The sequence below is a fragment of the Canis aureus genome, chromosome 26 (assembly GCF_053574225.1).
Source record: "Canis aureus isolate CA01 chromosome 26, VMU_Caureus_v.1.0, whole genome shotgun sequence".
Taxonomy (NCBI): Eukaryota; Metazoa; Chordata; class Mammalia; order Carnivora; family Canidae; genus Canis; species Canis aureus.
Window position 1 is genome coordinate 19246992 of NC_135636.1, and position 25575 is coordinate 19272566.

A 25575-nucleotide genomic window follows, 5' to 3' on the forward strand; every position below is an offset into this window, starting at 1 on the left:
TTTATTTATTTGAGAGGGAGAGAAGCACAAGTCAGGGGAGGAGAAGAGGGAGAGAATCTCCAGCAGATTACCTGCTGAGCACAGAACCCAATCCAGGACTTGATCCCACGCCCTGAGCCAATACCAAGAGTTGGATGCTTAACCTACTGAATCACCCAGGTGCCTCAACTTCTCATTTTAAAAGTTGGAATCAAAGGTTAACCAACTTACACACCTAAAATCCTGTGCCTCCTACACACCCCATTACATAGATGAGGAAGTAGAGGCATAGACAGAAGCATGCTACTGGCGGAGCTGGCATCCAAACCCACATCTTCATCTCCAGTAGATGGTTCCATCTACTTTTCAGTATACCTACAGATGGAATACACCCTAAGAATCCTGAGGATAAAAAAACTATCTTATCAGCAGCATTTTTTTAAACCTTTATGGCATGGCCCATAGTAAAAAATACACTTCATGTTGGAATCCAGAACATACCATACATTCACATGCATGGAAAAAGTTTCATGAAACAACTTGCTCTGCACAAGATGTTAACATTTTTCATTCGCATCAGATCTATTTCATTGTATTAATGCTGTACATGAGCCACGAAATTGATCTGCTGGGTGAAGAACCAGCACTAATAGATCAGAAATCACAGTGATCTCTTTTACTTTTTAAAAGTAAAGTTCATTTTGAAATGAAGATCCAGAGAATACGTGTATCTAGCATATGCAAGATGCATATCCCATAGCATCTTGCCTCTATATGTGCTCTATAAGCTGAGGAGGGAGGCAGAGAGAGAGAGAGAGAGAGAGAGAGCAAGGAGGGAAACATAAATACCTTTTAAATTTCAAAGGATAGGACTTTGTTTTTCTTTTACTTTTTTTTACATGTGGATAAAAATCTTCCAATTTCTCTCCAATGAGAAATTTTGAAACTGATAACTAGAACAAAGGCTGCCTACAGAAACACCAATCTAGAATTGTGTATACTGTGTTGGGGGTCGACATTTAAAATTCATTAATGGCCAACACATAGAGCCTCTTCCATTTCTTATAAATGTTATTTCCAATCACAGCAGGCACAGAAAACAGTTCATCTTCAGCTAGATCGTGGATTTTTATGTAATAAGATACTGGGAGAAAAACAAAAATGACACAAATACACAGATAAATATTTGCAGGGTGCCTGAGTATTTTGATAAATAATATCTGCTCCACACATGTTCTTCCTTCCTTTATGGTCTATAAAGCCCCGCAGAATGCCTTCCACTCAATCTGTCTTCATGTAACATTGCCTACCCATCCCGAGTTCCATGCTTCTCTCACTCTATACTGATTATCTTGATGCTTTTTAATCTTAGGCTCGCAGTCCTGCTGCTTTTGTTCCAGCCAAACCAAAGGTCTCCTCATATATGCTGTCCCCACCCCCCTAATTCAGAGGCCATTCACCTCCTTCTATGGGGAAGCCAGAGCTGCCAGTGATGGCAAGCAGAGGATGTCAACCAAGGGGATCCTGAGGATGGAAGAGGAATCTCTTTTAGCACCTTGGAAGCCAGACTGTCAAGAGAAAGTAGTACCTCTTCCCTGGAGACAGTTTTCCAACAGCTGCATGAGACTTCATCTAAACCCCATGCTTCCATTAGATTTTCAGCGCATCCCAATCATTTCTAGCAATTTAAAAAAATTTATCCAGTTTTAGCTGGGGTTTTCTTTTGCAACTGAAATAATTTTAAACTAATAGTCATGCCACCTTCTTTCTTGCTTGTCAATCCACAAAGCCCCTTTCAGCCAGGTCCCTCCCCCAATCTCCCTTTACAACATAAACCTTTCCACATTAAGTGGAATAAAACTGACTTTCTGCAAATCTGATTGAAATTTTTGATAATAATAAATACAAAAATAACACTGATAACACCAATAATTGTGCCTAATATTTAGCGAGTGCTTATTAAATGGCAGTGAAAAATTAAGGCAGTGGTGCTCAAATTTTGTTGCAAATCTACTTTTCAAAAACCCACACTACACTTACACCAGTTAGAATCTTGTGGCACCAGACCCTTTGGGAGTAGGAAAGGGTTTCACCAGTTTTTTATAAAGCTCTCCAGGTGATTCCACAAGCAGTCAAATTTGAGAACTCCTCTGCTAAAGATTTGCTAATGAATTTTCATTCAGTCCTTATGGCAATGATCTAAAATGTCCATTATTATTATAACTACTGTTATTGTTATCATTATTATTACCACAATGTAGCCAGTGAGGAAGGTCAGGCAGGTATGATGCAACAGAACCCAGATTTTAAAATATTAAGGTCGACTGAATTTCTTGAACACCAGCAAGAAACAGAAAGGAAAAAAGACACGAACATGGACAATCCACAGAGAAAGCAATCTTTGGTGAGAAAAAAAAGTAAAAGACAAAGTATTCTGAATGCTCAAGTCTGTCCTGCAGTATTTTAGGATCTAGTCGTGATTTATCAGCCGAGCACTGTACAGACACTAGTTCTATTTATCATCATTCAATAGACATGTATCCAATCACATCCATAAATGAAACACTGAACTGATAACCAGGCCAAGTGCTGCAATGAAATAGATGGAAGCCCCAGGGCTCCGTCTCAGATGTCAACAGACAAATGGGGGGTCTGATAGAGTGTAGGCAGCAGTCTTTAATCAATATTGGTCATGAAATTTCACGTTAGGCCAATACACTTTACTAAAAGACAAACTTTATAACTATGTTATCAATAAAGTTGTTGGAACTAACAGGCTTACATGAAACTTGGCTGGAACATGTTTTGGGGAAAGAAGAAGGAATTTCTTTCCTATACTAAAAACTGAACAATTCTGAATCATCAATGAAGGACTGCTACAAAATTAAAAGACCAAACTACTGAAATTCTATTACCTTACTAAGAGGTGAAGGCAAATAATAGACTGTTTTCTCATGGAAATGCTTATAGAAACCTCCTAGAGGACAGCCTGGGTAGCTCAGCGGTTTAGCGCTGCCCCCAGCCCAGGGCGTGATCCTGGAGACCAGGGATCAAGCCCCACATTGGGCTCCCTGCAAGGAGCCTGCTTCTCCCCTCTGCCTGTGTCTCTGCCTCTCTCTCTCTCTCTCTCTGTCTCATGAATAAATAAATAAAATCTTAAAAAAAAAAGAAAGAAAGAAAGAAAGAAAGAAAGGAAGGAAGGAAGGAAGGAAGGAAGGAAGAAAGAAAGAAAGAAAGAAAGAAAGAAAGAAAGAAAGAAAGAAAGAAAAGAAACCTCCTAGAAAGTAATTCAGATTTACCTGTCTTTTCATTTTTCACATTTTCCTATAGATCAGCTTAACTCTTACACTAGTAAAAGCAGTATTTGGGTGTTTGCTCCATGGCAAAATTTGCCAGCAACTATTGCACTGGTAGGTATCTGAAGAATAATCATTCTAAGTGATTTTTTTTCTTTCTGTCTCTCCACAGCAACACATAATTTTTGATGTCAAAGAAAGTATTTTGACTTTTAAAGAATAAAACAAAAGTTGCAGGCAGATACTCAAATAGAAAATCGCTAGTTTTATATCAATTATGGTAAGAGGCAGGAGTTCCTGAATGGCATCTGTACTTCCCTATTTGACAATATTATCTTTGCTAGAAAGGAAGTATTTAGAATACTAAAATTTAAATTCAATAAGAGTAGTTTCTCATTTTAATGACAAGTCAACACATTCCGTTACTATACTCAACCAAATAATCTAAGTTAAAAAATTATGTTCTTTATTCAATATTTTAATGTTATCATTAAATCTTCAAAAAATAAATCGCAAACACTGCTCTGAATATGCCTTAAGTTTTTCAAATGAAAATGAATTGATGGGCCGCCACATAACCAATCCCAAAGTTCAGCAAGTCTTCACTCTTGACATTTATAGAAGGACTTCACACCCTCTAGCTTCATGGATGGAATGATGGCAATTGCAAAGTATTTGAACTATAGGGTCTTATTCATCATGTATAATTCATCAGGTTATTTCATGTATGTATATGAGGCTCAAGGAAGGTTTCAAGTAATTTAAGCACATTTTAGCTACTGAGAATTACCCAGCAACTCTATTGTTATATATTTTTCAAACAAAACTAAAATTAAAGGACAGACAGCAAGCCCCCATGTCTCAATTACCTATATATTTACTCATGGTTGCCTTCTTTTAACAAAAGTGGAAATGTTTAGGGCATATAGGTTTCTGGAAGGACTGGCTGTTTTATTGTGTTTTACAACAGTCTACAACAGAGAAACTTTTAGTTGGGGCAATTAATTGATACCATGACATAGCTAAATAATCAAAGCAGCATCTGGTGCTTGCACAATGTTCTGCTTCCTACCTTGGGAGCTTTGGCATGTTTCCCACATCTGGCATCCTTGACAAGGCTGAGATCTAACAGCTCCGTCTCCTGGAAGGCAAAAATGTGAAATTGTTAGGCAACCACACAGATCACCTTTCTTTGTTTTATATCATTGACATCATTTTTCAAAAAATAATATTATCTTGAGACATGCCTGAAGATTTCTCTGCAGTTAGGATATTTTTTCTTTCACATTGTTTACCAGTCAAATTTGAATGGAAACAAGGCAGCTAACTGCTAACTATTCAGTTTAATATATGTTCTAAGACATTTTGAAAGTATAATTGCTGTGGTTAAGGTCCCCAGTCTATACTATGAGCCATTCCTAAGTCATGATGAACCAAACCTTCCTGTCCTGTAGTTGAAAAGTAATCCTGAGAGTCAGACTTAGTGTGAAGATATGGGAGTGGCATGGGGTTTTAGGGAAGAGGGGTGGAAGAAGATGCTCCCATCAGCTCTGCTGCCCAAGATAAAGAGACGGATTTACCTTACCTACCTGCCCCCTCCCCAGCTTTTAGCACACATATCTTATGCCCCAATTTTTTCCTTTATTCATCATATATTACCAAACACCTATAATATACAAGTTACTCTAAGATACAAGATACTTAAAATATGTTCACTCCTCCAGATGGACTTGTCATCAAACAGGGGAGTAAAGAAATGTGTATGTGTAAGACCGGGGAGAGAGTATTCATGCCAGCTTTTAAAGTTAATTGCTATTGGGGTCAATGGAGAAAAGAAAGTTTTTCCCCTAAGGTCCCAGAGAAAAGTCATGTAAGAGTCACTGAGCACAGAGAAGAGGAATTGGAAGGCATAACATTGGCAAATATTCAGACAAGAAGGGACCAGAAGTTTGTGCAGAACCTTGGGGGTATTTATGGCCTTTAGATGCTTAGAGATGGAGAACATTGCAGAGGGAAAGGGTAGGAAGGAGGAAAAAGATAGAGGGGCACCCAGGAGGAAGGAACAGCACAGGGAAGATGTAATGGCAGTGTGGGAGGGTATTCTCATAAGCAACGTTAAGTGTTTCATTGCTGGGGCACAGAACAGATAAAGAAAAGTCATGGGAGATAATACCAGAAAGGAATATGGGCAAAAGGATGGAAACCTTGACAGTCTGTCTTAGGACACTGAACCATGAGGTCTCTGACACACACATCACTGAGTTCTACAGTAGACCCTACACCAGCTAGATGGAACTGGACTGCAATGAATCTTAAAGTGACTCCTGCCAGCCATCCAACCCATGCTAACAATGAGATAGTTGGATGCAGAAATCTAATTCCCTTCTCCTTGTAGGAGGTGCTGCATGATAATTCAGCTACTCAGACTTTCTGGACAGGAGTGGGTATAATTTCCCATAGGTCTTAACATTCCCAAGTAATTGTAGCTGGGGTTCCCAAACAATTCCTTCAAACAGCTGCCACCAATTCCAAATGTTCAGTGCAAAATGGTCTGATTATTTTCTTGTACTTAAGGTTGGTCTCATGATTAAAGCATAACAGTCACAGAGAAGGTAGAGTCTGTCTACAGGATGCAAAATCACACAACAGGTCCAACAGACACCTAGCTCCTGCACATTTCTCTGTGAAGGCAGGACAAGAAAGAGTGCCTTCTTTCCATTTGCTCACCTTGGCCTTCTAAGTTTGCTTTTACCCATTTTGGTGGATCCTTTAACCCTTTCCTTACCATGTGCAACTCTGGAAATCCTCCCAAACTCTGGGGTGTGACAGGTTGCAACCCAGCAAAGATCCTGCAGGACAGAATAAGTGGTACTATAGTTCCCATAAGGCCATACTATCCACAAGATTGAAGATCATCTTATGAGTGTTAGAAAAGAATGGCCTCGATGCAGGGCTCAATGCTTCACTTAGGCAAATGCATAATAAAGTCCTCAGACTTTCAGGGATGGAGCAACTGGTCTGGATTTCTTATCCCCACAGCAAGACAATCAAAATTTGTGTTGGAAGGAGAGAAACAGGAAGAGAACCAGACTTGAAGAAACTTCATTCCAAAGACCAGAACCAAGTGGACATTTGAGAGACAGGAGACCAAATGAAGATGAAGGTAGAGGTAACTGGAAGAAAGATGAGAGCCATCACAGGGAGGTAGAATTGCCTACAGGGAGGGAGAGGAGTCATAAATAGCCCTAGGGTTTCCATATTCCAAACTGGAATTTGGGCAAAATGATAATGCATTTTTGGAGATGTTGGTTTGAAGGGTTTATCCAAGTGGAAATGCCAGAGGCAGCTCTTGCACAAAACCAATTATTATACTCTAAAGGAGACATTTCAAAGTACGCTGGAGATGTGGGCTACGACATCTTTTCAGCTAATACACAAGAATGAGAAACAGTCTGCTAGCCTTACAATTTTGTGGTTCTGGGGGAAAAGAGGGTTACAGGAAGAGAAAACAGTAGGTGCAAATGCACAGAGGCAGGAATCGTGTGCAGGAACTTACAAGTCACTCAAGATACACAGCAGGGTGCACACAGAGTTATCACTAACACTTCTTGACATGGTAGTCCTTACGTGTGTCTCCTCTTTATAATTATCCATAAAACACAGACACATATGTTTGGTATTCTTTTCCACAGATGTTATATGATGTTTTACATATATGCAGAATAGAAATTAAGCACACAGACATACTACATTTACCTAATTTTATTGCCACATTTTCTATTCAAGGAAGTTCCTCTCAGTTGAGCAAACAATAGACTTAAACTTTCCTCCATTGTTTATACACACAAAGCCCAAATTGAGTTCACAAAGAAGTAGATCTTAGCAGGAGTCATTATATAGGCTTTTACATTACAGATAATGAACACTGTTTTCTACTCTCAGCTCAAGAGGAAATGTTCATCCCCCAAGTCGCAGAGGGGTACTTAACGCCAACTGCCCTGGGGATTCATTCCAATACCACAGCGACTAAGAAACTTCTCTCGCCTGCGTGTAAAATTGTGTGTGCAGGAAAACCACCGCAGGGCACTATCAATGTGGGTAATGTGGCATGGGAAAGACCCAGGTGGAAAAGCTGTCCATGGACTCGTTGGAGTAGAAAGCAATGATTAAAATAGTGTCTCCCACTTCTATTAACATACAGCAGCCACCCCTCTGGGGTTTAACTACATCCTATTATCTCTCTTCCACTAAAAAGAAAATGAGGAACCCAATGCACAGGACCACAAAAATGTTGCTTGTGTCATTAAAACTTTTTCTAGGTTAATTTCTTCAAGCTAATAGTTTTAACAACTCACTCTCATTATTAGAAAGCAGTGAAATGGTCCCTTTCTCAGTTCATTTAAGAGATACTGATTTCCAGCTTTATAGAATTCACTATTCCTTTATTCCTCTCTTTAAGAGAGGGAGGTCACATGATGTTTAAGTAGAAAACCTGGCTTTGAGGAAGGGCTCTAAAATTAACTGGTTATGTATTCAACCAATCATAGTACCACACCAAGCATCAACTGTATCATCTATAAAATGAGTGTGATAACACTTTCTACATCAGTGGCTCTCAAACCTACATTAGAGTCACCTGGAAAACGTGTTAAAACATTGACTGGCTGAATGCATTCCATCCATTTCTGGTTCAGCAGGACAGGAATAAGCCTGAGAATCTGTATCTCTCATAAACTCTCAGGTGATCCGGATGCTGCTGGTCCATAGACCACACTTTGACAAGCACTGATATATTCTCATTCATGCGATTGTTACATAAGGCTTCTTAAGTGACTATGACTGATAAAATTATGCATTACTTATACATTATAATATGTTGTATGGAGAATCTACGACTGTCGTTTCTTTATGTAGGGAAGTGTCAAATAAAAATATTTTACTTACTGAATGCAAAAGTGTGCCTAGCAGTGAATAATCTAGGCTTCAGTTTAATTTAATTGAAGGAAAACTACTGAATGACAGATGGCATCAACACCTATTCTAATAAGTGTTCTTAGTATTAAATTTCACCCTATACAAGCAAATGTCTCTGTTCACAAATTTAAAAACTCACTGACATCGGTTTATATTTGCTTAAATGTTATACTATGTAACCTGTGTTTTACAGTTAATAACATTAGAGACATCTTTAGAAAAGCAAAAGAAGGAAACTGGTTCCCTCTCACCTCTAAACTCATCCAACCTTGGAAACAGAGTTGGTGTCCAGAGAAAGCCTGTGGGCTACCCTGACCAGGAAAGTTGGAATGAACTTATTTCAAGGCACACAGTGGCCCCCTGCAGAACTTGGAGACCACACTCTTAGGACCCCTCCCTCACTTATCCACTGAAGATTTGACAGATATGCCTCTTCCCTTTGTCATTATGGATGAAAGTGAATTAACAGTAATCAAGGATTTATTTTTGATGTTTGGAATGAGTGATGAGAAAAGCTAAGGGAAGACCAAATTATCTCTGATGTTTACTATTCAGCAGAAAGATTTCAATCCATCAGCCACAAACCCACTGTGAGGTAGATGAGCCATGAAATGCACTGCAAACTCAGGAAAGAATACAATTTAAAAACCAACTCTTTTCCAGAATACCAATTTCTGTGCATTGTCACCAAATTCCATTAGTCACCCGATATAATAACGTACTTCAAGTTCACACAATATATAATCAGAGCAGCAATTACAGTCACAAACATATCATGGGGAAGTTATTAACGGCTGGGGGTGTGTGTAGGGGGGTGATTACGGACACCTCCCCATGTGGGAAATTCATTAAGTCGTTCAACCTTGATTTACCAAAGGTAGAAGACATTAATATGTTTTATTGACTGTCAAACCTCCCTAAAATGCCCAATGTTAAAGAAAAAAAGAACTATTTTAGAATCCTTTAATGAAGGGTTTTAATTTAAAGTGAGACAGATGAAGTAGATCCAGTTCTTTGTCCCTGAACTATATTCTACTTCTGAGGGAGTGAAAAATCTGCGTAATGTATCTCTAAAAAAAAAAAAAAAATCCCTGCATTCTCTCTCAGTCTCTTGTTTCCTTTGTTGCCTATCCTTCAATTTTGTCTTTTCTCCACACCCCCTCCCCCACCACAAAGTCTATAATTGAGCCTCAGTATAGGAAACACCAATGGAAATGAGGTGCACAGGTTATCAATACCAACCACAGCAGAGGAAAGAGAAAGGTGATACATCTAGATTCCCCTATGTAAACCAACTGAGGTTTAAGATTGTGAAAAGTTCACAAATCTAGGGTGCAGAAAACTTGTCTGTTGGAATTAGCATTTGTAATCTATGCATTATTAAACTGATTACTACAGATGTCTGTCCCTTGTACTCTTGTCTGTCAAACAGAGGAGTGGATGCCAGCAACACCTTCCTCATTGGGCTGCTGTTATATCGAGGGAGATCTTAAACTAAGATCTCCAGCTAGCAAGCAGGAACCAATGAATACATATCAAGTCTTATGCTTGCAACATTTCCCATTCCAAGTGAAAAGCAAAAGATCCTAGTAGGAAAGCCAAAACATCTGAAATAGAGAAAAGGTAATGAGATAGCTCATGTGTTATGGGTAGAATTGTAACTATCAACATAGTTTGGGCCAAAAAAATAAGTGAAGAATTATGGCTATTCAATTAAACTTTCCTACCACGGAAGGAGACAAAGTCAAGTAATATAATTTATAATGACAACAGCAATAATAAGCATGACTATTAACAATGCAGAACCAACAAGATGCCAAGAATTTTAAGAGATACTATTTGCATATATCACCTCATCATATGTCACCTGCAACACCACTGTGACATGAGTCTTACGGCCTCCACTGTGCAAATGAGAACTAATGGAGAAGTTGAAGGATAACTACTGGGCATTTGTACATGTCTCAGTGTCTTGCCCGTTGTAAGCAGAAAGCTAGATGACCACCCTGACACCTGTGCCCAAGACCTATGCCTTCATTTGATCTCCACTCTTTGAGTGTGGTCAGCACCCAAGACTCACTTCAGATTATGGCACAGGTGATGGGCTATCCCTCCCATGATGATGTCACTTTATCTGGCAAATGTGAAAGGATTTTGCGAGTGTAATTAAAGTCTTCAGATGACTTAGACTTAACCAAAAGAGAGATATCCTGGATGAGCCTCTCAAAAGAGGATCTAGAGGTAAGAAATTTGAAGCAGCAGAGATGCTCACCTACTCGTTGTGTTGTGTGTTACCTATTAAAAAGGAAGGCCTCTAAGAGGTAAGGGCCTCAGTCTTACCATGACAAAGAACAGAAATGTGGCAACAACCTGAATGAGCTTGGAAGAGGAACTTCCAGCTCCAGATGAGAACACATCCCAGCAGACACCTTTAATGCAGCCTGTAAGACCCTAGGCAGGTGAGACCCCGACCCATTGAAACTGGGAGATAATAACTGTTTGTTGTTTCCAGCTTCTAAGTTTTCAGTAATTTACTTTACAGTAATAGACTACAAATGCACTGCCCCCATTGTTTCCACATTTTAATGCACTTAAATAAAAAGACATGCACATGAATTTGCATATCTTGACACTCTACCCAGCATAAACATGACTGCAAAACTGTCATATTTTTTTAATCTAACAGGAAGCAATTACTCTAATGGAGCTGGGACAGACTGCAGATTAGAAAACTGAGTCTCAGAGAAAACATATCAATTACCCAATATCACAGAGACTGAGCAAAAAATAGAAAAAGGATCCACATACCCCCCAGATCTATTGATTGCTCTACAGAATATTTTCCAGTATTCACAAAATAGCAGGAACCTTAACTGAGTGATACGATTTTTAAAAGAATACATTTTTGTTTATATACAGGAAAAAAATATGATAAATAGAATGTGACACTGGTTTTCATAGGCTATGTCCCTATGAGGCAGCATGAACTGTTACTGGCAAATATCTAGTTGATTTTTTCTGTAGATAACCAGAAAGGTAGTTCAGTCCCTGGTTACACAAAAGCCAAATTTCTTCCTTCTTCCTTACTTCTTTAGCTGTCTGGGATAATTTCGCATATTCATGTAATAACAGAAAGTTGCTTAAGTTGAAAGCTAATGCAGATAAAATTGCACTCATAGCACCAAAGCTTTATTAGGACATAAAATTAGTAAAACAATTCTAACAGCATTTCTGCTTATAACTTGATGCATCTATAATCTAATGCATCTACGACTAGGCAGGTAGAGAGAGGGAGGTCAGGGTGGGGGGTGTGCAGAAAATGCCACACATGATTCCAACGTTCTGGAGCATTAGTGTCTTCTGGCAATTTTCTGAAATGATGAATGAAAACCGGTAAAATTTGAAACAGTAATTACTGGCTTTATTTTAACCTTATTTTGTTGACACTCTAAGAAACAGAAAAAAGTCTCCATACTCACCAAGGAAAATCTGAATATGTTCTAAAGACAAATAAAATCAGGAATATATTGGATGTTTATGTTTCTAGCCTCTGGCCTTGGGGAACTTAAAGTCCATTGGAGGAGATATGTATTCTTCAACTATTTGTAAAGCTTATGTGACATTTCATACACATAAGTATAAAATTTCAACTGTGCCCTAACAGAGAGAAGAGAGGGATCTGACCAGGGGTGGGAATCCAAGATATTTTGTTTTCCTAGTTCTTATTTATTAGCAGGCATAAAAAGATTCACCACGTTTTTATGGATAAATAAGACATCACATTTGTTAAAGACCCAGAATATTTCCTTAATTGTGACTCCAAAGACAAAGATTGAGTTGTCACAATTTCCTATTATGCCTGTGCTCAGCAAAAATCCTCATTTCAGGCTAATCAGATTAACTAGAAAGAGCATCTATCATTTGGCAAATCATTTCATAAATGCTTAAAACTATCTTTGTGGAAATTTTGTGGGAGCATAAAATCCGATCTCCATAAAAAGTCACTTGGAAAGAAATATGGAAATGATATAGATTAATCAGGCACACAAGCTGTTTCCACTTGAAAAGTCCAGATGATATAAATGTAGCCAGGTTTTCCCTTCAAATTGACTAAAATGTTATCTCTGGTCCACACCTATTTCACTATGGTTAAATAGTCAAGCCACCTAAGCTTTATTATCTGGTAGTGGAAGCCTACTACTACCCTTAACCTCTTAACCACTATTAGTCCCTTAACCTCACCTGAATATAACATTTGAGCATATCACCTATCTGCTTCTATGAGTTAGATTCTTTCATTTCCCTAGAGCAATGGTTCTTAAAGTGTGGTTCCTGGAACAATACTATTAGCATCAACATCACCTTGGAATACGTGAAAAACACAAATTCTCAGGTCTCACCATAGCCTGGCTGAATCAGAACCTCTGAGGTGTGGGGACCAGAATCTGTGTTTTAATTAAGCTTTGGGATGATGCAGATGCAATGTGGAATTTGAGAACTTCTGTCCTCGATATTTTCTTTTTAAAGAAAGATTTTATTTTATTTATGTATTCATGAGAGACGCAGAGAGAGAGAGGCAGACACACAGGCAGAGGGAGAAGCAGGCTCCATGCAGGGAGCCTGATGTGGGACTTGATCCCGGGTCTCCAGGATCACACCCTGGGCCGAAGGCAGGCACTAAACCGCTGAGCCACCCAGGGATCCCCTGTCCTCGATATTAAATGGAGACAACAGCTTCCCATACAGAGGGCAAATCAAACAGAGCTAGAGCTTGTTGTAGGGCTTTCTGTAGGATGACAGACAAGCTGCCTAGATCCATCTAGGAAATTTTTTGCATCAGAGTCATATAGCAACTACAGAACTGATAATGAAATGTGGACAGTCTTCTTCGGACTACTGTGTTCTTCAGTACCATCAATATCACTATAGACTGAAGCAATGATTTCCACCTTGGACCCTAGAAATTGGACAAAGTCAAAGGGAAGTTCTAAAGATACTCAGCCTATTTCCAGATATTCTGATTCAACCCTATGTGTGACACATCTGGGCTAATAACTGATGAATTTTCTTTTCTCTTTAATCACACTATCATGCATGGCTAGTGACTTCCAAATTTTCTGAAGTATGTAAAAATGGCATTCATCTTTGCCTTCCTTGGTAGCCATTTTGTAAAATCCACCCAGATAGTTAACACTTTTCAGTTATTTATTCAAACATGTATCACAAGATTTTCTGCCCAAAGGTTTGCATTTTAATCATGCCAAGCCTAAATCCGTGTTCTGGCAACCACAGGATTTTTTTTAAAGATTTAATAGAATTTTTACTGCTTCATCAAGGACATTCTAAGACTTAAAAAAAAAAAATCCCTGTGATTCATGGAAATTAAACAGCATACTCTTGAAAAACTATTAAATCAAAGAAGAAATCAAAGAGAAATTAGGAAATATCTTGAGACAAAAATGAAAACAATATACCAGACCTTATGAGATGCAGCAAAAGTAGCAACTACAGATTTTGACCTTTTAATCTCACATGACATCCTGAATATGCAAAGAGTTAATCTACCTTCCAAAATGAGGTATTTTAAGTTGACAAGTATGTAATAATATGTCACTTTTTTTTTTTTTTCTTTTCAAAGAAGACTTGCTTCTTCAGATCATGTTTGGTTTTCTGGTAAGACAGAGAAATCCAACTGAGCTTTATCCCACGCTAATCAGTAGGGATAAAGATTGGATATGTCTGATGGGGAGTGTTTTCCCCAGAATTCATTGAATGGATCAACAAATCATCCCAAACATCCTGCCTATGTGCTTAAATTCATTAAAGGTAACTGCCTTTTCATTCAATTGTTGATTAACCTCACCACTAACACAAGGACATAAATGAGGCTTAGCTGTTCATATCAAGAACAATAAAGGATTGAAAAAGTTCATTAAATCCAGGTTCATTTTCCAGTTACTCAGATAATTTTCATAAAGCTTCTACAGGAATTCTACTGATGCCCACTTGGATCCTTGCTGGACCCCTAAAATTCAAAAATATCCTGAATCACAAACTATTCTTAAAAATCATATTTTTATATTGATCCTTTTCTTTGACTTTTGATAGATTTCTGTATATTTCTGGAATTCTTAAATTTTCTGTGAAAATAGTCATAATCATTATGACAAATGTACTAAATGAGCATTCTTTAAGAGATTTCTCAGTCACTCTATGCTGTATTTGATCTTGCATTATTCTTAATTGGGTTTTAAAATATTTTGACCATTTCCTGGGAAATAAACATATGCATATATATCATCTAACCTAATGTGCAAATAGTTTTCTCAAAATCTTGGAAGCATCACATCATAATCAAGAGGCAGTGCTTAATTCTAAAGAAGAAATATTTTTTCCTGACAAAAAAGAAGAAAAACTATAAAAAGCATCGGTTACCTAATTCCCATGCCACCATTCATTTTTGTCATATTTAGAGCTAAAGAGAAATATGTTCTTATGCACTGTATTTTAGGTCACATTCTTTTTGGTAGATATTCCAGTATCAACCACCTACTACTCTAGGTTTTTTTTTTTTAATCTACCCCCAAGGGAACACAAAAACTTTACTCCAAAGATGAATGAAAAGGATTCGTTTCATAATTTCATCAAAATTTTACTTAAAAATGAATAAAGATCACTTTTTGCAAAGCATCTGTAGACATACCATCACTGTTCTAGGCATTTTCACAGACAGCATTAATTTAGTATTACCATCCCTCTGTGAATGGAGAGGGAGTAAGTGAAATGCAATCGCTGTAGGATCCAGATTGGGATAGGGCAGATTTGAAAGACAACACATGGGCTGGGATGCCTTCATGGCACAGTCCATTAGGCAGTTAACTCTTGGTTTCAGTTCAGGTTATGATCTCAGGGTCATGGGATCAAGCACTGTATTGGACTCCAAGCTCAGAAAGGTGTCTGCTAAAGTTTCTCTCTCCCTCTTCCTCTGCCCCTCCCTGCACTCACCTGCTCACTCATTCTTCCTCTAAAATAAGTAAGTAAATAGAAAGAAAGAAAGAAAGAAAGAAAGAAAGAAAGAAAGAAAGAAAGAAAGAAAACAAACACATGGGAAGACTATAAAAATGAAGTTACAGTTCTTAAGAGGAGAGGCCTGGAGGAAGAAGGGAAAGATAAGGCCTGGTAATTATTAAGAGACCAAACTAATATTTACTGCAAGGCTAAAGTTTCAGAACAAGTGACTACAGAGGCTTACCCACCAGGAATCTTGGGGTAACTCAGAATTGGCACAGATTTAGAATTGAGACATGAAACTGGGGCTTAAAATTATACATACAGAAATAAGACTTCAGTAGTTCATGTGGAAAGGAAGGAATTTTTATGACCTTTCTATACATTCATTAAAAAAGTGAAATGTTTTGAAGAAAGAGGGAAAATTTTTAAATTACAGGAGTGAGAGCAGGACAGGTCTGGGAGATGGGCAGTGGGCTACATATCAAGTCGAAGTTTGAATAAATGATCTTCTTGGAATTCTTGACCTTGGAGCCAAAAGGGAGCAATGGCCTGATACGGGTATTTGCTTCACATCTGCACTACATAACAATGAGAAAGAAAATATTCTGTGAAAACTCTTTTACAAGGTCTTCCATTTACTCCAATTTCAGCTTCAGAACAGTAGGTAGAAACAGAACAAAGAAAGATAACTAATAAAAGACATTTATCTCCTTCCAATACATCTTTGTCTCAATGTTCACAAGAAATTCCCTGAAGAAATCAACCATTTACTACCCTCATTAAAAAGGTTGCAAAGTGGCAACACAGTGCAGGTTATTTCCATCAATTGGTGTGAAGTATATAATCTTTTAAAAATTCAATGACTAGAAATTAGAAACAAAAGTACATGAATTAAGTAGTTTCTTGGGTAATGCAAACAACTAAAGCAAAAACATTTGAAAGGTATTTCTTTCTGTAATAGTCTACACTTTTGTATTATATACCAAAAGGTATCCCTGGAAAGAAAGCTAGAAAGGAAGACAGGGAGAGATGGAGGAAGGGAGGGAGAGATTGTCATCTCCTCAAAGAATCACATTATTGATCAACACCATTGTTTATCTTTTGAAGTGACTTGTATGTACTGATTCCAAGGGGGTCGCTACATTTTCAAAATGGAATACACTGTAACTTTTGTTCTTTCATTCCACAATATTCATTTTATGATAAATTACTTTATTCTCTAGAATCTAGAACAACTGAATTTCATAATCTCTTTTGAAGCCTCAATTTTGACCAAATTCACTCTCCCTGGGTATATAATCTTTCCAAATAAATAACTCATGAGGGATCCCTGGGTGGCGCAGTGGTTTAGTGCCTGCCTTTGGCCCAGGGCGCGATCCTGGAGACCCGGAATCGAATCCCATGTCGGGCTCCCAGTGCATGGAGCCTGCTTCTCCCTCTGCCTGTGTCTCTGCCTCTCTCTCTCTCTCTCTGTGACTACCATAAATAAATAAAAATTAAAAAAAAATAACTCATGAATCCTTAGCATAAGCATTGAATATTCAAGGGACAGACCATTTGTTCATTATTGCACAATATATTTCTTCTTGCTTAGGTAAAAGTAAACCCTGAAAATAAATCTTCTTTAGAATTACTTCCTCTGGAAGCAAGTAAATACTCAGGACAAAATTCTTAAATCTGTATAGCTCTGATCCTAGATTCATGTTTAGTGAAAATATTCTAACTTGCTTGTCTGGGAAGCTTTTGTTTTTGTTTTTTTGTTTGTTTGTTTGTTTGTTTTTGCTTTTTTCCTTAATGTCTGAGCAACATATTCCCTGTACACATTTGGCCAAACCCTTCCTATTATTCAAATAAGCAACTTATCTCTTTTTGGTACCATTATAGACACCTACTGTGTTTCACAGCCTAGGTTATTTGGGTTTTCAATTTTGAGTCAAATGAATCACACTTGCTCTATGTGGGTCAGTCAAAATTAAGTACAGAAGTCTCCATGTGCTGAAGTTGCTACTATTTTGCCTTACGATCATGGAATTAAATTAACTTGAGTCTTAAGCACTTTATGTCTTTCGGCATTATTATTTTTTTTTTTTTTAGTACAAAAGCTGGGACACATCAAATAGTTCAACCTTTGAGAAGCTACATGGATATGATACCTTTATCATTACCTCTTTTGGTATTACTTGATAGAATCATCAGTGGTTCTCAAAAGTAGGATCCCTCGAACAGCAACAGAACAGAATCACCTGAGAAATTGTTAGAAACACAAATTCCGGGGCCCCATCCCAGACTTAACTGAATTGGAAACTCTGGAGGGGCAACCCAGCAAAGTCTGTTATAACAAACTCTCCGGGTGATTCTGGTATACTCTGAAGTTTGAGAACCACTGAAATGGATACTTAGAGATTCCTAAGGAATAGCATTTGAAAAGAAGTATCAGGCTTTCTGGTTCTTAAGAGTTCCCTTACTTGTAAACAGTTATATTTACCCTAAAGCCCTCAGTAAAAGTAAAGTTTATCATCTTATTTAAAGAAAATATTTGATTTTTAGGGCTATTGGATGCCATTTTTAAAAAAAGTATGTGAATTATGGAAAATTGAGAGACTAAGGGAGAAAAGGAGAGAGAATATATCAGCACAAATACAAAGAAAAATTCATTTCAGACACGACGGTTCTCACTTTATCTCCTACCTATTGTGCAATTCTGTTTTTAGAGTTAAAAAGAAAAATAAAGCATTACAAGGCTCTTTTGTTACATGAAAGATCATTGAATCCTGCAACTGTATGCAACTGATGATTTTCTTAATATTATTTTGATTACAAGCATTCCCATGTGCTTAAAACCATTTTCTGATGAAATTATTATCAAACCATTTAAAGGGCATACAACCTAAGGGGTCAATTTCATCACTACACTCAGTGATCTTCAAGGAGGACTGCATTATGATGGTGCCACTCTTTTCTCTACACAGGTGGGTGGGTTTGTGCAGGTCAGTATTACCAGGCTGTGCAGACCTTGAAGCACAGGTGGCCAACTCCAGTGCAGAGAATCAAAGAAAATCACCGCCCAATCATGAACCACAATTTATAGCACCCCTTGTAAGGAAGGGTCTTTGGACTAGTTCTCAGAAATGGAATGCGAATGGAAGAGATGAGAGTCATTTTCAAGTCTTTTTCTCTCCCTCCTTCCTTTTTTTTTTTTTTTTGTTTAAGATTTTATTTATTTAACAGAGAAAGAGCCAGAGAGCACAAGCAAGGAGAAGCAGGTTCCCCACTGAGCAGGAAGCCCTTGACACAAGGCTTGATCCCAGGACCCTGGGATCATGACCTGAGCAGAAGGCAGATCCCGAACCATAATCCAGGCATCTCCACTTCTTTACATTGTGGTCAAGGAAACCCTAAGAAATATTGGAACATATTAGACATAGCCTAGGTCCCTGAGTTACATAAAAAGAAAGCTATCTTCAGACCAGCAACACACACATTGGACTCTTACATGAATGATAAATACTTGTTGATATGGGGAACAAAAGCAAAGGAAAAATTAAATTTCCTTACAACTTACATCTCACTGGCAAGTCCTTGAGACAAGAAGAGTTACCTTCCTCCAGGAACTCCACTGCCTCAGTGTTAATACTTTGCTGAGGGCAAAAGGCAATCTTAGCTTAACATTATTATCCCAACCTCCAGGATCCTGTAAGTCTACTTTAACACAAAAATTCCTTTGGAGACTTCCTTTATCTCTATCCCCTGTGATCTATGTTTGCAATCTTCTTCCAAGCATATGGCCCACTGATATACATCTAAAGGGTCTCATAACTAAGGTTTTACTAGACAGTAGTAAATGACTTTTTCTTAATGACAGCTAGCCCGTCAAGATCCTAGAAACCTTGCTTCCAAATTCCTTAGAGACTTATGCTCCTGATCCCCTCTCAACTTGAAAGTTTATTATCAGCCACTCCTCACCTCCTCAGTGAAGCTCTTCTGCCCATGGGTCTTGTCCCTATGCTTTAATATAATCACCTTTTTGCACTGATGACATCACAAGATTTCTTTCTTGACCATCTGCTCTGAACCCTGACATTTCCACATCACTTGTGTTAAGCCATTGAAATTCTGGAGTTTATCTTTTATAATGGTATACTCTAGTTAATATAGGGCTTATATAACCTTTTTTTAAAAGGCCAAATTTCACTATCTCAGATCATAAAACATCACAGACACATCGTGATGGGTATTTTTATGTGATAACCTAACCAAGCCATAAGGTATCCAGATATTTGGCCAAACATTATTTTTGGGTATGTCTATGAGGGTATTTCTGTATGAGATTAGTATTTAAATCCATAGACTGAGAAAAGCAGATTGCTCTCCTCAGTGTGGGTGATCATCATCCAATTCATTGAGAGCCTGAATCAAACAAAAAGGCAGAGAAAGGAAGTATTCATTCTCTGCCTGACTGTTTGAGGTGGGACAATAATCTTCTGCTCTCAGACTATGTCTTATGCCATCACCCCTTGTGGTTCTCAGTCCTTTGGACTGAACATCAGATTGTGGGAATTCTCAGCCCCCATAACTCTGTGAGCCAATTTTTTATAAGATAGATAAAGAGGGGATCCCTGGGTGGCGCAGCGGTTTGGCGCCTGCCTTTGGCCCAGGGCGCGATCCTGGAGACCCGGGATCGAATCCCATGTCGGGCTCCCGGTGCATGGAGCCTGCCTCTCCCTCTGCCTATGTCTCTGCCTCTCTCTCTCTCTCTCTGTGTGACTATCATAAATAAATAAAAAAAAAAAAATTAAAAAAAAAAAAAAAAAAAGATAGATAAAGAGATCTGTTTCTCTAGATAACCCTGAAAACACATACAAGGAAAGTTTTGAAAAAGGGAAAAACTGTGAGAACTTATTTTATCTCCATTTTATAGATGGTAAAACTGAAACCCCTAGAGGACTGTGGACTCTGATATCTTAACACGTTTGATTTAACCCAGTTCTGTGACTTAGAATATAATTAAAGTTACAGCAAGCATTCACTAACACAAGTGTGTTGATTACTGTGGCTTTATGATAAGTCTCAAAATCAGATAGTGGGAATTCTCCAACTTTGTTCCTTTTTAGTATTGTGTTGGCTATTCTCAATTCTTTGCATTTCCATATAATTTTTTAATTGTGTTGATTTTTTTAAGCTTTCTAGGATTTGAATTGGGATTGCACTGATTCAATAGTTCAGTTTGAAAGAACTGACATCTTTACTACACTGAACCTTCCCATCCATGAACATAGAATGTCTCCGAATTTATTTGACTTTTTCATCAGAAAGATCATCAGATCGTCTTTGACCTTGTTTCATCAGTGTTTTGTATTTGTTTATATGCAAGATCCTTGACATATTTTGTTAGACTTAATCTGAAGCATTTCAATTTTGGTATGATTATGAATGGTGTTTCTTTTTTTTTTAAAGATTTTATTTATTTATTCATGAGACACAGAGAGAGAGAGAGAGAGAGAGAGAGGCAGAGGGAGAAGCAGGCTCCATGCAGGGAGCCCGACGTGGGACTCGATTCCGGGACTCCAGGATCACGCCCTGGGCGGAAGGCAGGCACCAAATGGCTAAGCCACCCAGGGATGCCCCATGGTGTTTCTTTTTTAAATATCAAGTCCAGTTGGGCATTGCTTCAATATAGAAAAGCAATTGACTTTTATATATTGATATTATATCCTGCAGTCTCTGTGGACTCATTTATTTGCTCCAGACAGGATTTCTTGGTAGATTCTTTTGGGTTTCTTACATAACGTATCTTGTCATCATGAGTAAAGACAAGTTTATTTCTAGGTTTCACATGTGTCTTTTTGATTCACTGATTCTCTTCCTCCTCAACTGGACCGTGTTTGGTACTTCTTCCATAGTCCATTCCAGCCACCATACTTTTTCCTCAGAGTATTGATCTTCCCCCTGGTCCTACCAACCTCTTTGTCACATTTCTCCCTCTTATCTGAGCTCTTCTCACTTCACCTTTTCAAATGCCCTAACTTTCTGATTTCCACCAGCAATGCAGCCAGCAATAGCCAAGCATTCTATTGAGTTTCCTCCTTCCCAGACACAGTCATCACACTACAATCTTCCCTCATCTCTTGATCACAGAACTGCAAGTTGATATAGACACAGTAAGGATTCGTCATAGAAAAAAATTCAGACCCTAATTGCACAGCTTTCCTGAAAATGCCACCAGGGGAATGGTGTGGTCTCTCATGGCAACTTAACGCATTGCATCAAGACCAGCTGAGAGAAATGAGGATTAGCAAAAGATCCTTTCACCAGGATTTTGACTGCAAATATGTCATATTGTGATAACCTAAAATTCTTTCATTTTGTTGACAATATAGTCACTGTTTCCCATTTCCCCTTCTTGTCACTTGTCTAATCTTTCCTTCTAATCTTCAAAACCTAATTCTCCCCAAGACTCCCTAGTCTCTTTGAGCTGCATCCTCTGAGCTGCTGAGGATTTGCTGTGTGTGTTAATCTTTTGCTCCTTGCTTCACTGGTTCTATTGGATTAAACTGCTACACAGTGGAATGTTCTACATTGTTTTTCATGTATGTATGCATATATATAAATGTGTGTATGTGAATGTGCATTTGTATGCACATTTTTAATGTCTTGTTTTTTCACTTTACAGAAAATCACTCGAGGGTCAAAATTCCATTTCATGCTTCTTTGTAATCCATACATGTTCAAATACATTTGACTGATTGATATCTGTTTTTAAGCAAAGATATTGCCCTAGTTTTAGCAAAAACTGGGAAGATAATATAACTTTCTAAATGTTAACTAAATATTTTTTAATCCTACTTATAATCATAGTGAATATATATCAGTAATAATTTATGTTCAAATATAAGTAAAAAAAGAAAAAAAACACAAAATAACAGTTGTTTAGGCAAGGTAAAGACTTATTTCTCTCTCAAATTAAAAAAAAAAAGCCCAGAGGTAGGAGTCTAGACTGGGCAGGGCTGCACAAAAAGGTTGACTGGATCCCAGCTTTTACCATGAGGTAGTTTCTCAATCCTCAGCATGAGGTTTCTCCCTGATGGCAGAGATAACATTCAAATACAATTCATATCGGTGACAGAAGAGAAGGAAGATTGAAGACACATCTCTCAGACACACCTGCAAAGGAAGCTGGGAAGCATATAGGGAGAATGGATACTAGATCAGCTGCTAGCAGGCTTCCTCTGACTAGAGGAAGAACACGCTTTCCGTGAAAGTGTGTATCTCCAGGACTTCTATGTTCAATAGTCATCAGATGGACATTTGCTGAAAGACTGGAATCTCAATAATCCTCCATCTCTTTGGGAATGCTTTGTGGTCTGCTCTAGAATATTATCCCTCAGTTATGACTGCACACATCTCTCCTTCAACAGAAACTTACAGTGTGTTTACAGCTACAGCCCCCCCCCCCCCGCCAGATCCTCCCCATCTTGATTCTCTCTTGGAGTGGTTTACCATCATACCACTGAGCTTTTTAAGGAGCCAGGTCCTTTGTGTCTTCTAACCATTTGAAACTAAAGCAAAACTGATAGTTCATAAATATCTCTTCAGAGAATTAAATTGAAATTCAACTTTAAAAATTCATCATCCTTACATTTTATCTTAACTTTAAGGTCTAAATCCATCCATTCTGATAGTAGCATAGTAAGTACCTCAATAAGAAACAGCAGATAGAACAATATTTTAATGGGCCACTCCACTTATATTTTTGGACCATTTCAACTCCCCTAATATAGACATATTCTCAAGTTAACAGCAAATAAACCAAGACCTCTGTCCATTACATGCCCAGTGTCACCCGACTCATGGAAATTTCCAGAAATACTGATCCAAGAAAGTGAAAAAGAAAAGCACACAATAAGTGTACTTTAGACACACCAACTAGTTTCAGTTGGATTCTCCCTTCATGCTCTCTTCTGACTTCTGGTTTAATTCCAGTCCTGCCTCATCAGAGCTCATGTGCAAGGTTTCTTTAGTAATTAGCAAGCACGATTAGTATAAGGTACCTACCCTTTTAAAGGTTGCAACGAATTATGTAATAGACATTTCAAGACAATGAACTCTGCCTTTTTCTTTCCCTACACTCCAGAATTTTAATTATACAAAATGCTTGCTCTGACATTCTTGCCTTTTATTCCATAAATAGCAAAATCCAGAGGTAAACCATGTTTGTTTCTCTTAATCAACATATTCTTAATCCTTTCCTGTTTATAGCTTTACACAGGAACCCTTTTGGAGCTGCTTTGCTGCTTAGCATCAAAGCTCAGGCTATCCAGGGAGCCTGGGCTATTTATTTCCATGGTTGCTATATTTAGCTCTTGGCTTTGTTTACAGTCATCTCTCTCCACCCCACAAACACTTTAAAATTCTGTGTTTTTTTTTTTTCTGCAATTCTGTACCCTTCTTCTATCTTTATAACTACCTAGTTCTCTACCTACCCGAGCATTTTCTTCTTGAGTTCTCATCCAGGGGATGGCCGTCCTTCCTCTTTGATTTCTTCTGGAGAAGAAATTGCCTTTTGGAGCTGGAGAAGCCTTCAGGGGCACAACTGTTACTGCTGTTCCTCTCTGGGAGAAGGAGCACCCTTCTAGTTGTGATTTGCAGGCAACTGATGAGTGCAATTTGAGTTCGTGGGACAGGAGAATGCTTTTCACCCCCAGAAGTCAGTGGATTTGTTTAATAGTTCATTTAAAAGTGAACATTAGTTTGACTTTAAGACAGATTAAGAATTCTGGGACTGAACTGTGCTTGTCACTACCTTAATTAATATAACAACTACAATACCAGCTTAAGGAGATGTGTGTTTAATAGTTCAAATAATAACTAATGTCTACTTTGGGAAAAGGCTCAATGTGTGTTGCATAAACTAAAAAGAAGGGAACATTAGGAAACATTTTAAATGAAATCTTTATCATGCTAAGGGCCTTGCTCTGATGCACATCTCTAGCATTTAATTTTCATCACTGAGCAAGGAACGAGGTCAACATAACATTCTTCAAATGCCAAAATCATAGTTATTAATTAATTATTCAAGACTTGAAAATCAGATTGGCTTAATTATCTTTATCTTAGGTCAGCCTTCTATCACGATAAATATGAAGGAGTGAGTTCCACAGGCAGGCACAATTGAGGAAGAACATTGGAAGGATGAAATTTGCCAGGAGGAAAAGGTTAAAATTAGTCTGGTCACGGCTGTGTTTGGGGGTAACGTGACTAGTGTTCCTATCTCCATCTTGATAATGCCAGGAAGTTATAGTCAATAAATTATTTTCCTTTTGGAAAATAATAACATAAGCCTGGGACACTACTAAACCTGTTTTTAAAATTTTGTATCCTGCCACAGTCTGACATAAAACATGCATGTCCTCACTCCCCACCCCTCACTTTATAATAGGACCATTCTTAACCTCACTGAATTCTTTCAAATTGAACCCATGGCATCTTCTCTCTTTTGCCATTTTTAGAGACTTAAGGAACACTTCACTATAAAAGTTTGGCTGAAATTAGGAGGGGAAGAAAATTATGATAACAAGAAAAGGATGTAGCTCCTATTCTGCAGAATACTTCTACTCTCCGTTTTGCTTAGACAAGTTTAAGGATCTCTCACTGAAACTCACTTTTAGGTTCTCAATAGACCAATGGTTCTCTGTAGGGAGCCATTTTGCTGCCAGTGCTTTTCCCTCCAGCCCAGGGCATTTGGCAGAATCTGGAGACATTTTGGTTGTCACACTGATGGGGTGTTACTGGCATCTAGTGGGTAGAGGGCAGGGGTGCTGCTGAACATCCTCCAATACCCAGGGCCTGTATCAGCACCTGTCACAGCAAGGGTTGGGTACACTGACCCCCAAGGTAGTCTGGTCCAGTGACTGACATCATTGCTATTCAAGACTCCGGATTTCACAGTCCTCAAGAGGGAAGCTGCCGTTCATGAATACACTCATAATTAAAAATAAGTTATCTTTAAACATCAGGACTGATGAATTTTTAGCTCCCTTTTAGGTGCATGGATATTCACCAGACATCACAGATTTAAATGGTGGCCTGTTCCCAGACCCAAATGATATAATATCAATCAAGGATACTTATGAGCGAAAACATAAAAGACATAAAGAGTAAAAGGAACTCAAGTTTCAAACTGTAATCCATTTCAAATCCTTCCAATGTGTCTGTGTCAATGCATAAAATCCCAAAACAAACAGCCCAGCTCTTTCCTTTTTCTACTGAAGGGTAGTGAACAGTGAAGGAAGAGCTGACTCTGACAGTTTTGAATCTT

At 38.1% G+C, this 25575-nt stretch overlaps 1 protein-coding gene across 2 annotated transcripts in view; it reads right to left on the reverse strand.

The window, feature by feature from the left end:
* Positions 1 to 25575, reverse strand: part of PLCB1 (phospholipase C beta 1) — a 673888-nt gene that overhangs the window by 449767 nt on the left and 198546 nt on the right. For both annotated transcript variants that reach the window (XM_077872243.1, XM_077872244.1), the window contains exon 3: positions 4348 to 4416. In XM_077872243.1, coding sequence (XP_077728369.1) covers positions 4348 to 4416 — 69 coding nt within the window. The remainder of the gene's footprint in view (positions 1 to 4347; positions 4417 to 25575) is intronic.